General features: G+C 32.9%; 3 protein-coding genes across 4 annotated transcripts; 2 read left to right on the top strand and 1 right to left on the bottom strand.

Annotated features, from left to right (window-relative positions):
• The first annotated feature begins 592 nt into the window (after nucleotides 1-592).
• LOC123315163 (DNA repair protein XRCC2-like) lies at nucleotides 593-1,466 on the top strand. Its single transcript, XM_044900751.1, has one exon. The coding sequence runs from the start codon at nucleotides 658-660 to the stop codon at nucleotides 1,423-1,425; it is 768 nt and encodes a 255-aa protein (XP_044756686.1). The 5' UTR covers nucleotides 593-657; the 3' UTR covers nucleotides 1,426-1,466.
• A 750-nt stretch (nucleotides 1,467-2,216) lies between these two features.
• Nucleotides 2,217-3,960, bottom strand: LOC123315520 (ATP synthase lipid-binding protein, mitochondrial). 2 transcript variants are annotated; one of them, XM_044901241.1, is made up of 4 exons: nucleotides 3,807-3,960; nucleotides 3,331-3,414; nucleotides 2,923-3,145; nucleotides 2,217-2,678 (listed from the first exon to the last, which is right to left on the bottom strand). In XM_044901241.1, the coding sequence occupies exons 2-4, from the start codon at nucleotides 3,373-3,375 to the stop codon at nucleotides 2,515-2,517; spliced, it is 432 nt and encodes a 143-aa protein (XP_044757176.1). In that variant the 5' UTR covers nucleotides 3,376-3,414; nucleotides 3,807-3,960; the 3' UTR covers nucleotides 2,217-2,514. The 2 variants fall into 2 exon arrangements, with proteins under 2 accessions (XP_044757176.1, XP_044757177.1); XM_044901242.1 differs by lacking the exon at nucleotides 3,807-3,960 and adding an exon at nucleotides 3,744-3,791.
• A 3,243-nt stretch (nucleotides 3,961-7,203) lies between these two features.
• On the top strand, nucleotides 7,204-15,186 carry LOC123315060 (ATP-binding cassette sub-family F member 1). Its single transcript, XM_044900614.1, has 20 exons — nucleotides 7,204-7,497; nucleotides 7,548-7,613; nucleotides 8,278-8,403; nucleotides 8,489-8,608; nucleotides 9,453-9,566; nucleotides 9,713-9,838; nucleotides 9,894-10,007; nucleotides 10,491-10,607; nucleotides 10,681-10,797; nucleotides 11,833-11,949; nucleotides 12,129-12,236; nucleotides 12,295-12,739; nucleotides 12,812-13,130; nucleotides 13,193-13,332; nucleotides 13,435-13,672; nucleotides 13,728-13,899; nucleotides 13,958-14,136; nucleotides 14,187-14,420; nucleotides 14,477-14,586; nucleotides 14,998-15,186. The coding sequence occupies exons 1-20, from the start codon at nucleotides 7,311-7,313 to the stop codon at nucleotides 15,146-15,148; spliced, it is 3,300 nt and encodes a 1,099-aa protein (XP_044756549.1). The 5' UTR covers nucleotides 7,204-7,310; the 3' UTR covers nucleotides 15,149-15,186.
• The last annotated feature ends 138 nt before the right edge of the window (nucleotides 15,187-15,324 follow it).

Here is a 15,324-nt window from a genome sequence, read left to right as displayed (position 1 = left end):
TGTTATAGATTTGTTAAAAGCCATAGAAATAGAGACTCTATGTCTCTATGTACCTCCCTCCCCTTCCTTTACCTCCATGGGAAATATGAATCGATTTCAAGCGAATAACCTGTAATAACCGCGGTTATTGCTGGTTTTGCCCTTGGTTACGGCCCTTCAGAACTTCTAACCTCACTTCAATAACCAGAAGTTTAACCCAGCTCTCGAGTATGATACGCGATTACGCGAGTATGTTATCTCCGGTTATCTGTGGTCCAAAATGATGACGTTGAAGGGCTAGTTCATGACGTCACGATGACGATATTATAACCAATAATGACCAAAAGCGCTTGAATGCAGTTGGTTATTGTTGGTAATTACCAATGATGACCATTGACCAGGATATTCGCTTGAAATCGACTATGCTCCCTCCCCTTCCTTTACCCACTTTGCCAGCTTTGCCTTTACCTCCATGGTGCCTCCATGGTTAAATTAAATTAAAACCATAGAGAAAGGGTTTCTGATTAAAACAAAGATATCATACTAATAACAATAATAATAGTAATATCTTTGGATTAAAACCATTATATTGAAAAGTTGAAAGGATGAGAGGTTATTCTAATGACCAAACATTATTGGTTAGATTAGTCACTCTTAGCTTAGTAATTGTATACAACTATGGCTGTGAATGTAAATAATATAGAATCAGGAGTTCAATTGTTTTCTCGAGTGAATAACAGAAATGAAAGATTGATCCATCTGAATGAAAAATTTTTTGGAGATGAAAATCTCCTTAACATGAATGTTGAGATAGTTTCTGATTATAGTACTGACAGGAATAGGTTGTTGGTAGATTTCATAATAAGGTCTATACTACCTACTACCCTGAATAAAAACTGGAAAAATTGTGGACTCATATTCATCAATACAAATTTTCAAATTGGAGTTTTCCAGATAATTAAAACAATGGATCAACATTTGAAAGACATGAATGTGAAAAATAGGAAACAAATTATCGAAGAAAGTTTACAAAATCTGATATTGTTGAATTGTTTCAATTGGACCCAGTTGGAAGTAACAATTTACAGTCTAGAGGAGAAAATAAAGAAGAGACCAAATATCTGTACTTTGATTTTGGATGATATAACTGCATTCTACTGGATAAAAAAGCAAGAGCAAGATATGCTGAGTGCTTTTATGCACTCTCAGAAAGTCTTTAGTTTGATCTCTGGCATAATCAAGAGTTTGAATCTACTTTTTGTGTTTGGCAGAACAGAAAACAATGAATCCAATCAAGACAAACGATTATCGCAAAGTATTGATTTTCAAATAATTATAAGCAAAAAGAATGATACTGCATTTGAAGCTATAGTTAGGAGCTATAAGTCTGATCAGATTAATACTGTATCATTTTCTAATATACTATTCAAAACTGTTTTCCATTAGGTCGCTTTTTAATTCCCAACTGTAGATGGGCTCAAAGCCAACATGTTTTTATATTATTTAGTTTTTCCTTCAAACCGTCACCTCCTATCAAAATAGGAGGTATTTTCAATAATGAAAATTTTCTTAAAAAAATTAGTGGTTTGAGAAATATAGTAACAAAAAACTTTGACTGAGTAGTTGTATTCCCACAATACATAGGTGTTTTGTAAATTCTCAAAATTGTGGAAAATTCTTAGCTGAAATTTTCATTTTTTGTCTTTGACATCCTGTATCTCTAAAACTAAACCGCCCATGAACTCTTTAGCCAGGGCAGTCAAAGTCTACAACAAACCAGAAGCCATTTTCAATTCAAATGGGCGGGGTTCTTTCTTAGATAAACCTTCAGCTTTTATCAGTATTTTTTTGGAATTCATCTCCATATATGAACTCGTACTTCAAATCAAACCCTATAAAAGTCTTGAACCTACGTTCATATGAATTATCACATCTTATTCGATGTAGAACTCAATACTGAGAAAGCAAACCAATATTTTCAACTTTTTTTTTAATAAAATCAATACATCTTGAAATGATAAATGAGTTATCTAGAAATGCTAGCTAGTACTAATTTACACCTTAGTTATATAAAAAAAATAAATATTGAACTCTCCAAATGCCTCCAAAATGTTTTCAGTGGAGTTCCCTACACATGACCACTTGTATGACATTTGGTATATAATTCTCAAGGTAATAAACTAAACAAAATAACTACTTGAAAAACTCAAGGACAGGATGTTGAAGAAAAGAACAGATTTAGCCTCAATTGAGAAAATTCAACCAAGGATGTTTTATTATTATCTAAACGCTGTACATTATGCAATAGTCACTTTCCAATACACTTTAATGCATACGATTTCCAATAATATATGACAAGATCACCATTAAATGTAAGCCCAAAGTCACTGATATTTGTCATATAATTTTGGAGCCCCTACGTGAAAAAAATCTCCTATTGCTGTATTAAACTTAAGTTGTATGAGTTTATGATCTTTTCTTAACAGCATGAGAATGATGGTAAACAGGTAGGTTTTTCAGTGCCTATGGCAGTGTTTAGAAGGCGAACAATAACAAGAACGCCATCATAAGACAGAAAAGACCCATAGCCTCAGATAAGGCAAATCCTAAGATAGCATATGAGAACAACTGTTGTTTTAAGCTTGGATTCCTGGCATAACCAATAATGAGAGAACCAAATACTGTTCCAATACCAGCACCTGAAAATCAAAAAGTATGTTATAAACTGAAAAACTCTTCACTGAAGCTAAGTAGGATTAGTTGGATCAATAAAACATGAAAAAAAAACTATGTGAATAAATGTGTGATGAACACAAAATTTTTATGAGTAATATTAATTCAGAAGAAAATTTCAAAAACAAAACCTAGTATTGAATGAGTTTTTAGAGTGTAGATTACATAATAAAAAAATTACATAAGTGGAAAACAAAAAATTCAACTCACCAGAACCAGCTACTCCTACTGTAGCAGCTCCTGCACCAATAAACTTAGCTGCAGAATCGATATCTCTAGAGACTGGAGATGTTTGGAACTGACGAACTGCAGCTAATAACGAGGGCTGTTTCTGTTGGTTCTGTTGTACTACTGGACTCTGTACTAATAATGATTGACTTTGATTGATTGCAGAACTCAGTGGCCTAACATAAGCCTTCGAGTTGGAGATGAGCTGAAATGAACAAAGATAAAGTCAATTATAAATTAATAGTTTAATGATTTCAAACAAAAATCTCAAATAAAACAAGATACGTTGAAAAGGAAATCAATTTGAGACCACTATTATATAATGTCATGTGCCTTATCTCCTGAAGTCGATTTTATATACCGAAAAAAAAGTGAAAAACTAATACTTACAGCACTTCGTGCGACTGGGCTGACCAATTTGGCGCAAGCGAACATTTTGGATATTGGTTTTTTGGTGGAACGTTAAGAAGAAAACTGAAAGAGAAACACATACATTTAAAACCTTAGAACTACTTCATTTTGACGTTACGTAACGACGAAATAAGGTTCAAAGGGGTGCTACAATTATGTAATACTATAGTTGAAGGCGAAAAATTCGAAAATTTAATAGAAGAAGCTTTAATGATCATAAAAATATGTTATTTCATAAAAAATTGGAATTAGTGACGTTTTGACTATCATGGCCGCAAAAGTTGAGCTTTGTCGGCGTAATATAATCCAATGAAAACTGTTAATTTACATTGAATAAAACGAAAAATATGATCAGGAAATCAATGGAAATGAATGAATTGATGAAAAATTACATTTGAATGGAAGTTTTGATTGGGAAAACCGAAGAAAATTTCTGATTATTTAAGACTACTCACTGCGCTCAACGCCTTGTAGCACAGAAACAGTGAAGGATTATCGGTCGAAGGAGGTGAGGAGGTGACCTAAGCTAGGAGACAGCGCAATAAAAGCAAATTTCTGGAAGCTGGTTGGTTGTATCGGAAAATTTGACGTATATACGTCCACGGAGTCGAAATGGAACAACGCAAGCGTCAAATCCACTAATTCGTTAGCCGCTTTTTGGTCAGCAAATTTTTTTTCATTTAAAAATCCTGAATATTCTATGAAATACGCCTGGTTAGAGAATTTAATAATTTGAATAATTTGAATGAAACGGTGTGAACGGCTAGTAGAAATAAAAGAGTTTTTCACAATGTCTCCCTTTTTTTAAGCGAGCACGTTAAAATATCTCAATCATTAATAACCCAGTTGATTAAATAACTATTTTGATTTGTTATGAAGAGAAATTGGATAGGTAATCCAAAGCAACTCGGCAACCGCTGCTTTAGCTCTTTGAGAAAGAAAATTTGTACTCCTGTTCATTTTCACCTATTTTCTCGTACTCATTTCAGCCACTTTCCTGCACTGATAAAAAAAGTGAAATTTCCCTTCGGCGTATTCGGCGAAAGTGATGTTTTTCTACACATTGAGTGGGAAATAATTAAAATGATTTTGAAAAGAATAATCTAAAATGGTAAAAATTGCCCAATTATAATTATCCTAAATTATATGTGAAACTTCTTTTAAATAAACGTTAAATCGACAGTGTTTTGTTGTATTCTCCTTTGCATTAAATACCGCGCTACTTGTAAGCTTTAACCTGAGGCATGACACAAAAGTGGAAAGCGTACGTCTGTAGACGAGGAGCTAAATGCTCATACCCGTACCGACGTTGCCACGTCTGTCGTCTACTTTTTAAGCCACAGAACATTTGAAAACTGTCAACTGTTCATCTCTGACAGCCTGTCAACTCATTTCACATGTCTTATTTATTTTTATTTTGTTATCAGAGAATATTTATTTGGCAATCTGTAATAGATAAATAGATATATGAAAAGTAAGTTGATATTAAACTTTTGATATGATAACTATCATCATCATATATCAAGATTTCTGAATTAACTATAAATTTTCTTTCAGTGAATACAAAGAGTACCTAATTTATTGAAATTTTGAAAACAAATCAAGAAGTGGCGGATTTTATTCCCAGAAGATAAGCCAGATGTACGAAAGCATTCAGAGCGTAGCAGCCTACAAATACTTTATAATTAGCCTTTTACCTAGGTTACTCTATAAAATATTTGGAACAAAATATTCGAGGAAAGTATTTCACAAAAGGGTTAGCACAGATGAATTGATGTATATTTAGAGAAGGGAATAATGACCAACCTGTAATAAAATACTGCTATGAGGATTGTGAAACTCTGGATCCATATGGAATGCGTCTGGTAGACCATTGTTCCTGGCCTTTATTTTTACAGCGTTTGTACGGGTAATAAGAGATGGAATGAATATTTTCTCAAAATGTAAATACGTTATATTATGTAATTTAGTTGTATTAAATATTCTTGAAAAGATGCACTGTTTCATTGAAAAGGTGTATTCAATATAGGTATATATAAAACAGGAATACTAAAGTAGTAGTAATAAACTTTATTGAAACAATGTTTCCAAGGGTTAACAACTCAGGTCTTCCTGCCCAGGAACACTATAAAAATATAATCGATACAAAATAGAACTAGTTAGAAAAACAGCATAAATATAATGAGTATAAATAAAAATATAACTAGTATAAGTCAGCTCTCCTAATAATAGCAGTTTTGTTGTCTCCTCGTCAAGTAATTTAAGTGAAGCTTCTTATGCTGAAATACAGAAATTTCTTCCGGAATAGGAAAAAAACTTAACACTGTTTCCTCGGCCTCCACATCCAACAACACAACGAGAAAATGGCATAATTATTCACTTCCTGCTAAAATACTGTGTGACTTTCCCAAGATATTGAATACTTTCATTACCATTACTGGCATTAATAACGCACATTTAACACTAAAGAATCACTAGGATTAACACCACCATCAAATTAAAAACAAAAATAATGCATTTCAATGTACGTATTTTAACTAAAAGTAAAATAATATTCCAAATTATGTGTTATTTTTGCCCACACAACACCTCACAATTTTATTTTGACATCTATCTGACAGCTGGTTGAAGTTTCAGTACCGAAGTTGACAGTTTCAGAATGAGAGGTAGACTTGGCAACGTCGGTACGGATATGAGCATTTAGCTCCTCGTCGTCTGTAGCACAACATAAACATTATTATCATGGACATAAAACATTAATAATAAGTAGGTAATTCTGATGTGCCTGAAGTGCCGCTGTATGATGTAGTTAATAGTTGGTGTGGTGTGGGAAGTACAGAAAAATGATTTAGCAGGAGTTTCTCCAACAGGTTACTCTGTAATCTGTGAAGCCCGACAATCACTTTTCTGGTGGTACACTTTGCATAATACAAAAAGAGCAGTTGAATGCAAAATATACAATGAATGGAGAATTTATCTACAATATGATTTCAAAAGCTTTTCCCCTTGTAAAATGTTTTAATGCATCACTAGAAAATGCTAAAATGTCATGCGTTCAGTAGTTCAGTCACATGTTGACGGAAGTGACATCTGTAGTGCCACTTGTGTGACTTGGGCATAGACCTATAGACCATATTAGTGAGGTTAGGCGGGAAATTTGAATCGCGATCCATCCGTGGATCTGGTCCCTGAATTCCCTATGCATTTCTTATGGGACTAAAAATGCCGCGTACTTCTCGCCTGTTTTTGGATATTTTAGCGAATTTCTTAAGATTTATTTCTGTTGGAATGTGTTCTATGATCCTTTCTTAACAAGTTGAAAACGAAATTTCGTAATAAAATGGTATATTTTTTTAATAATGGATCAATATAAAATTGGTCGGCAAGATCCATGGAAGTTTGTCGTAGCTTCATTTCGTTTCTAACCTCCGAAGCTGACATCATTCTAACGCGCAAGCGTAGCATGTCATTTTCTTTGTTACGGTTCATGATTGACGTATAGCAGAAATGATCTACGACATACGGATATATTCCGTATAATAATGTGTTCAATTTTGATTTTAGGACATATAAAAGTATTTTGTGATGTAAAAAGTACTTGGAAACAACCTCTTATAATTGCGGCACCCAATTTTGCATGTCTTTATATTAACATTTACTTCTAGCTAGCGATATTCCATCTTAAAGTCGATTCCTTTGTAAAAAAATTTGAATATGGATCTCCCGCCAATTGAGTGATTCTAACCTCACTAATATGGTCTATTAATTTAAAAGAGGAACTTTAATCTTTAGTCTTTGGCAGAGACAACTGTCTCTGGTCTTTGGTATTATTAGTTCTATGGAATGGATTAAAAATCTTTGGTTAGGTTCTTCCTGTGTCCAAAAACTCACGTATTGTATTAATTTTAATACTTATTAATATTTATTTAATTTAATACATTCATTTTGACTTGTCTGATATGTCTAAAAAATCTAATAAAAAAAATAAAATTGTTGACGATGAAAATGACGATTTCAACCCTAAAAATAATGCCCCGTCTAAGAGAAAAGATTCAAAAAAGAAGGCCCGGGGTGATTATAGTGATGATGAGGATATCAAATCAAAACCTAAAATAGATGAAAAACTAGAAGTGAACTCAAAGAAAAGTATGTATAATATTCTTTAAAAAGAATAATTTCCTAACAGCTGCTTACAGAATCTAAACAAGATGAGGACAACCTGGAGCAAAAGTCAGAAACTAAAAAGAAAATTTCCAAAAAAGGTATAATAATACTTCAGCCATATTTGGTATACCCCATATTTTATCTGATATTGTCAAAATACTTGATTTTTAATAATTGGGTAAATTTTGTCTTTCAAGTAATAATCTTATATATTTGAATACTCAAGATTGATTAAGCAAGTACTCTGATAGGAATTCTCAATTGTTCAGAAATTCTCTTTGAAAAGGTGTAATAGATTTTAAAAAGATGCCTCTTTGAATTTATCAGTATAAAACGATTCGCAATTCTATTTTTATTTTTGAAATCCAACTCCGAATGTATAAATCAATGTTGTACCAATTAAATAAGTCCAATAGTATTACCATAAAATTATGAAATCAAGTGAAACGTAGTATAACTCTTTAAAGCCCGTTTGTAACAGCCGAGAATTCTCTTCCAAATTTTGGTAAGAAAACGGTAGAGATTATTTTGTATGCAACTGAACAGTGAATTGTACCGAAAGTGCGTATGTAACGGTAAAGAATTCACGGCACATGGATTCTCGAGTAAATTTTCTAGAGAATTCTAGGCTGTTGCAAACAGGCTTTATAGTTAACTTTTTTATATAACCACAATAATAATTTATTGGTAGTTACCAGTTTATCCATTTTCTTAAACATAATGATCTACAACAACTTAAGATCTTAATTTTTTTAATTCAAGCTAAAAATAAGAACGATGATTGGTCTGATAAAGAGAGTAATATAGAATTGAAAGTATCAGAAGATGAAGAATCTATTACGCAGGTTAAAAAAAGTAAAAAAGGAAAACAAAGTAAAACTGCTAAGGGTGAGAATAAATCATTATTACATTCATTACACATAGGCAAATTGTGTTCAGAAAATTGTTTAAAAGTAAATTATAAATTTTTCAGGTAAATCCAAAACTGAAATGTCAGATGAAGATAGCGATGTTGAGTTGAAGAATTCTGATGATGAAACCATTGGAATTGTTAAAAAAGGAAAAAAAGGAAAGCAAGGAAAAGAGAGCAAAGGTTTGTTGATCTGAAGAACTAGAACTTTATAACATATTTTAATTCTGTCCCTCAGACACATTCACAAGAAAATTGATTAAGCTAAAATAAATTGTGAAGCTCTTGTTCCTACGAACAACTGCGTAATAATCAATCCAATTTCACAGTAGTTTTTCTTGGACACAAAAGCCCAGTTGTTCAGTTCAGGATTAAAGTTGATCCTAGATTAATTTTGGCAGTTCAGTTCTGTTCTGTCAGGTTAATTTAGGATGAACTTTAATATCGGCTTAATCCTGAACTGAAAAACCGGGCTTTAACACTCCAGTACTGGTTTACTACAATACCCCAGGCTTCACGTATTGTGTAGTAGTATTGAGTACTGGAGTGTTAAGGACTAACTCAAAATATTCATTACTGACAAAAGCACTCTCAGATCTACACTTTTATGAAAGCATTTGGAAATTGAAATAAAAGATAAAAAAAATAATTGTTACGAAATTGATGAATATAGGGATATGAAACTTCCCAAATGTAGAGCAGCTATAATACTTGATAATGATATTTTTTACTTCACTTGTTTACATCAAACCCCCATCAAGTAATGAAAATTTGAACTTTGAATGCACAGTATTGAACAATTTATTTGAGACTTTCATGGATAATGAAGTTTTTCTTTGAATTTTAATTGGAAAAATATTCTGAGAATAATGTGTCTGTTCAGGATTTTTTTCCCAATTATTCTTCACTGTTTCAAATAGTCAATATTCGACATTTGTTTATGGCAATATTATTCATTTTAACTTCATATTCTGAATATATTCACAAAAGGTGCATCCATTTTCTCTTGAATAAAGTATTTCTACAGGAAAGTCTAAGATTGCCGCAGATAGTGATGAAGAACAGAACCTGGTTGATGAAGAAAAAGCTCCAGTACCAGTTAAAGGAAAAAAAAGTAAAAAACAAAACAAAACAGGAAAAGGTTAGTGGAACTACTTATTGTTTAAGAAATGCAGTAATTTTCAAAGTATTGTTTTTGTTTGAATTTTTTTCAATAATAGTTGAATAATAGAAACTCAAACAAATTTTGGCCATCCGTTTTTATTACCTCTTTTGAGGAATTTTCAGGAAAGTCAAAAAATGAAGATTGGTCTGATAAGGATAGTGATGTTGAGATCAATTTATCAGAAGATGAGAGACCAATTGCTCCAATTCCCAAAGGGAAAAAAGGGAAGCAGAATAAAAATATGAAAGGTGAATAAAAATTGCCTATATAACATCACATTTTAAAGAAATATTGTTTGCACAGGTAAATCCAAAAATGAGGATTGGTCAGATAAAGAAGAAATTGTATCAGAAGATGAGAAATCTGCTATACCAGTTCCCAAAGGAAAGAAAGGAAAGCAGAATAAGCAGGCAAAAGGTTTATGTTATATGTATTTGTATTATCTTTTATTAGTTGAGAAAGGAAAAGTAATCGGTATAGAAGGGGGAAAAATTAGCCGATTTAGAGGGTTGGGAAATCGCTATCTGCGAGTGAACCTCAGCATATAGAGGGCGCGAAAAATGCCAACTGAAAGAAGAATAACCAGACTAAAAAAGTTTAAAAATTTTTGAAGTTTATCAAACACAAATGTAAACAACTCTGCGACAGTTGTCAGTTTGACAAAACTGAGGTTAGCATGAGTAGTGTTTTTGGCCTCGGTATTCATGAAATTCAAAAACGGTGATGACTACCCATTATACGAGCTCGAAAAAGATCCAGTCATGAGCAACATTCGATAAATGTGTGGGTTTTTCCAATTATAATGAGTTGTAATCGCAGAAGAGGTGTATCGATCAATAAAAACATAACTTCTTACCGTTATGGTATGTCTACCTGCTAACTAGTTCTATTCTATTGTAGGAAAATCGAAAAATGAGGATTGGTCAGATAAGGATGATCTTGGAGTAGATATATCAGAGGATGAAAGACCTCCAGAACCAGTCTCCAAAGGAAAAAAGCAGAATAAGCCCAAAAAAGGTTCATATTCTATTTCAAATACATAATATCTCTTATTAGTCAAAAAAGGAAAAGTAATTTTACTTTATTGTAGGAAAATCGAAGAAGGATGATTGGTCTGATGAGGATGATTTCGAAATAGACTTACCAGAAGATGAAAAACCTCCTGAACCAGTCTCCAAAGGGAAAAAGCAGAATAAACCTACAAAAGGTGTGTGGATTTTCTTATTAAACACACATTCATTGAAGATTCTTCTTGTATCTTTTGGTTATAATTTATATATACAGGGTGATTCGTTAAGGGTGGCGGACGGTCGTACGCCCTATAGTTGGGAGCCCACGATTCTGAATCGGAATTTACTCGAGCGTCGTGGAGATCTAGTGGATTTGTAAGATTAGATGATAAAAAAAAAAAAATTTCCTTGATATATATGCACTTTGAGCGATGGGGAAAGCGTCTGCAGGTTTTAAAAATTGTCAAAAAACTCGTCATTTGTACATACTCGAACGTGTCAGATTGAGATAAAGTATATGCCTTACCTGTCTCTGTTAATAAATTCATGCTAATCTGACAATTTGCTTGGTACGACTGGCCGTAGGGAAGAATTGAAAATGGTAAAACATAATTTTTTTCGAACGTGTCAGATTTTCAGGGACTATGCTAATTGGACCCAAAGGAAGCTACTTTTCAAGAGAATGACAATATGGACGTGATACGTAGTCACAGCGGTCCTTTGGAAATGCAAAAAAAAATCTATACTTCTACATACTCTAGCGTGTCAGATTTTCATACAGATGGTTAATCATTGTAGCAGACATGTTGACCCATTAATCTATTAATCTGACACTAATCAGGAGGGGGTTTTCATAATCTGACAGTTTAAAGATTATAACAATGGCTTTTTCTTAATATTTTCCTTTCTGTACCTCAAATCGTTTTGTTATTGATCATGAAAGTTGTAGATGATAAAATTCTATACAACTTTTGTCCGAAGAAATTTTTCATACTCTTGCCTGTTTTTGAGCTGAAGGGTTATGAGCGCAAGGAGCTCAGCCATACATGCGAAAGGGTAAAATCCCAGTCTAATGTACATTCATCGCCATTTATATTAAAAAAGTAGGGATCTCTGCATTGATATTCGATTTTCATACATTTTCCAAATACTTCTGTCTTGAATTGACTATCCTTCCTCTAATCAAAACTAATGTACTGTTGTGAAAACTGATAATAAAAATTCTGTTCTAGGTAAATTGAAAAAAGATGATTTGTCTGATAAAGATAGTGATATGGAGATTGAAGTATCAGCGGATAAAGAATCACTCAACACAATGGAGACAGGGAATGAGGAAAAGAGTTCAAAAGGTAAGAAATTCTTTGCAAACGATGATAATGAGTGCATATTCATAAATAGGTATAATTATAAAATTTTGCAATCATATCACGTTCCATTTCATGTTTGAAATATTGCATTGGTTATTTTGTATCCCATACTATCTATTACTTTATGTCATTAAATTTGATTCTCAACATTGTCTCCGCAGATAAGTCCGAGATAGTTGATCTGCCAGATGAAAAAATTGATACTAAAAAAGAAGTACCAGAAGAACCTAAAAAAAAAGAAAAAAAAGTCAAGTCTAAAGCAGCATTAGGTATTTGAAAATGTACAATTAAGTTGATATATTGACTTATCCTTTGTTTTTCATTTAGTCGAAGATATCAAAGTTGTCGAAGTGAGCTCAGAAGAATCTCAGAGTAAAAACAAGTCAGCTGAAAAAATAGAAGAATCAGTTGAAAAATTAGCTGAAGATGTTGAACAGATAAAGCTCGCTAATGAAAAGGAAGAGCAGAAGCAAATTGAGAATGCTGAAAAAAAAATTACCCACAAGGAAAAAAAGAAAATGAAAAAACAACAGGAGTATGAAAAACAAATGGAAACAATGTTGAAAAAAGGAGGACAAGGACATTCTGAGCTGGATAGCAACTTCACAGTGTCACAAGCTCAAAAATCAAAAGGTCAATTGGAAGCTCTAGAGAATGCAGTGGACATCAAGGTTGAAAATTTCACCATCTCAGCAAAAGGAAACGATCTATTTGTTAATGCAACTTTATCAATTGCCAATGGAAGACATTATGGCCTGGTAGGACCGAATGGGTAGGTTTTTAAATCAGATAAATTTTTGTTGTAAATAGTTATATGACGCTTTTATAATCAAATATTCTGTAGACATGGAAAAACCACTCTTCTTCGACACATCGCATCAAGGGCATTTGCAATCCCTCCTAATATAGATATACTGTATTGTGAACAAGAAGTGGTGGCTGATGATCTCACAGCCGTTGAATCAGTATTAAAAGCGGACGTAAAAAGAACAGCATTAATGGAAGAAGCTAATAAACTCGAGAATGCATTCAATCAGGGCGATTTGGATGTTCAAGAAAAACTTAATGAAGTGTATGCAGAATTAAAAGCTATTGGAGCCGATTCCGCAGAGCCAAAAGCACGAAGAATATTGGCAGGTTTGGGATTTTCAAAGGAGATGCAGGTATAATATTTTGTCTATCGACACAAAAAACCTATTTCAATTCCCGATTTTATTATTTACAGGATAGAGCAACTAAGAACTTTTCTGGAGGGTGGAGAATGAGGGTTTCTCTTGCTAGAGCTTTATATTTAGAACCTACTCTATTACTCCTAGATGAGCCTACAAATCATTTGGATTTGAATGCAGTAATCTGGTTGGACAAGTATGTTGAAATTTATTATTGCCTTTGCATTTTTTTATGATCTGCAAGATTTTTGAGAGAAATTTTAAAATGTCCATATTTTGAGTTAAATTTTCATTCCAGTTACTTACAAGGTTGGAAGAAAACATTGCTCATAGTGTCTCACGATCAATCCTTCTTAGATAACGTATGCAATGAAATAATTCATTTAGATGCACAAAAATTACACTACTACAAGGGAAATTACTCTATGTTCAAAAAGATGCATGAACAAAAGAAGAAGGAAATGATTAAAGAATATGAGAAACAAGAGAAGCGTTTGAAGGAGATGAAGGCACACGGCACTTCCAAGAAACAAGCCGTAAGTTATTTCAATATTTTGTTATTTTAAATAATGCATGACATGTTGTCAACAGGAAAAAAAACAGAAAGAAGCTTTAACTAGAAAGCAAGAGAAAAATCGAAGCAAAGTTCAAAAGCAAGAAGAAGCAGTACCCACAGAGCTTTTACAAAAACCTAAAGATTATATGGTTAAATTTTCGTTTCCGGAACCACCACCTCTGCAACCACCTATTTTGGGTTTGCATGGTAATAAATGTTGATTTATGGCATAATTCTTTTATTCATATCAACAATTTTTTTATAGATGTTACATTTGCATATCCAGGACAGAAACCCCTTTTTGTCAATGTCGAATTTGGTATCGATATGAGTAGTAGAGTTGCCATTGTTGGTCCTAACGGAGTTGGAAAATCTACGTTTTTGAAGTTATTAACTGCCGACTTACAACCAACCCAGGGAGAAGTTAGGAAAAACTATAGACTTGTGAGTTAATGCTGTTTTCTTTTTAACCCTTCTCTAATATATACTTTCAGAGAATTGGAAGATTTGATCAGCATTCTGGAGAACATTTAACGGCAGAAGAAACCCCATCTGAATATTTAATGAGGTTGTTCAATCTTCCCTATGAAAAAGCAAGAAAACAATTAGGTACATTTGGTCTGGCAAGTTTTGCCCATTCCATAAAAATGAAAGATTTGTCTGGTGGTCAAAAAGCTCGAGTTGCTTTGGCTGAATTATGCCTGAATGCACCAGACGTTCTGATTTTGGTGAGTTCGATTGGATATATTTAATAAAATTATTGCAATATTTATTTTCATTGTAGGATGAACCCACAAATAATTTAGATATAGAGTCAATTGATGCATTAGGTGATGCAATAAATGAATTTAGTGGAGGAGTAATCATAGTATCCCACGATGAGAGACTCATAAGGTATGAAAAATTATTTTATGTGTGATGAATGATCATAATCTATCTGTTTCCTTGACTACTGATCACAAGTGATTCATGAGCAATTATTCACTGGTTTATCGATCTTCATGATCACTACCACAGATACTGAACATGGAAATATTGAAATGTCAGAATCAGAAGATGCTGTAGCTTCTTTTCAAAATTGTGGATAAATAACGGCACAACCTCCTAAAGTCTCAATAGATGGCTGAGGTAACGGAATTATACTCTCATATTATACACGCAAATGAGGTTTTCTTAATCATTGGAAGTCAAATTTGGAAATTATCCAAATGAATAATGGTATATTGTGCTTGTTGAATAGACTACTGTGTATATTCTCTTGAATTCTGTATTGTAGAGAATACTATTAATTATTGTATATTCCAGGGAAACCGACTGTGCATTATTCATCATTGAAGATCAGACAATAAATGAGATGGATGGCGACTTTGATGACTACAGGAAAGAACTTCTGGAAAGTCTGGGAGAAGTCATCAATAACCCTAGTATAGCTGCCAATGCTGCTGTTCAACAATAAAAAATTATTAATTATTTTAATAAAAAAAGTATATGTTATTCTTTTTTTTTAATCCAGAACATATATCCAGTTTTAATTTGTATATTCTGAACCTACTTCAAAAACATGGAACACAGAAAATGCAGGAGTGCCCTCTTAAAAAGTTACATGTAAAAAGTGCACTCAAGAAAATTCGT

This window comes from Coccinella septempunctata, chromosome 6 (assembly GCF_907165205.1).
Source record: "Coccinella septempunctata chromosome 6, icCocSept1.1, whole genome shotgun sequence".
Taxonomy (NCBI): Eukaryota; Metazoa; Arthropoda; class Insecta; order Coleoptera; family Coccinellidae; genus Coccinella; species Coccinella septempunctata.
The sequence above is the reverse complement of the archived record's forward strand: the minus strand, read 5'-3'. Positions and strand labels throughout refer to the sequence as shown.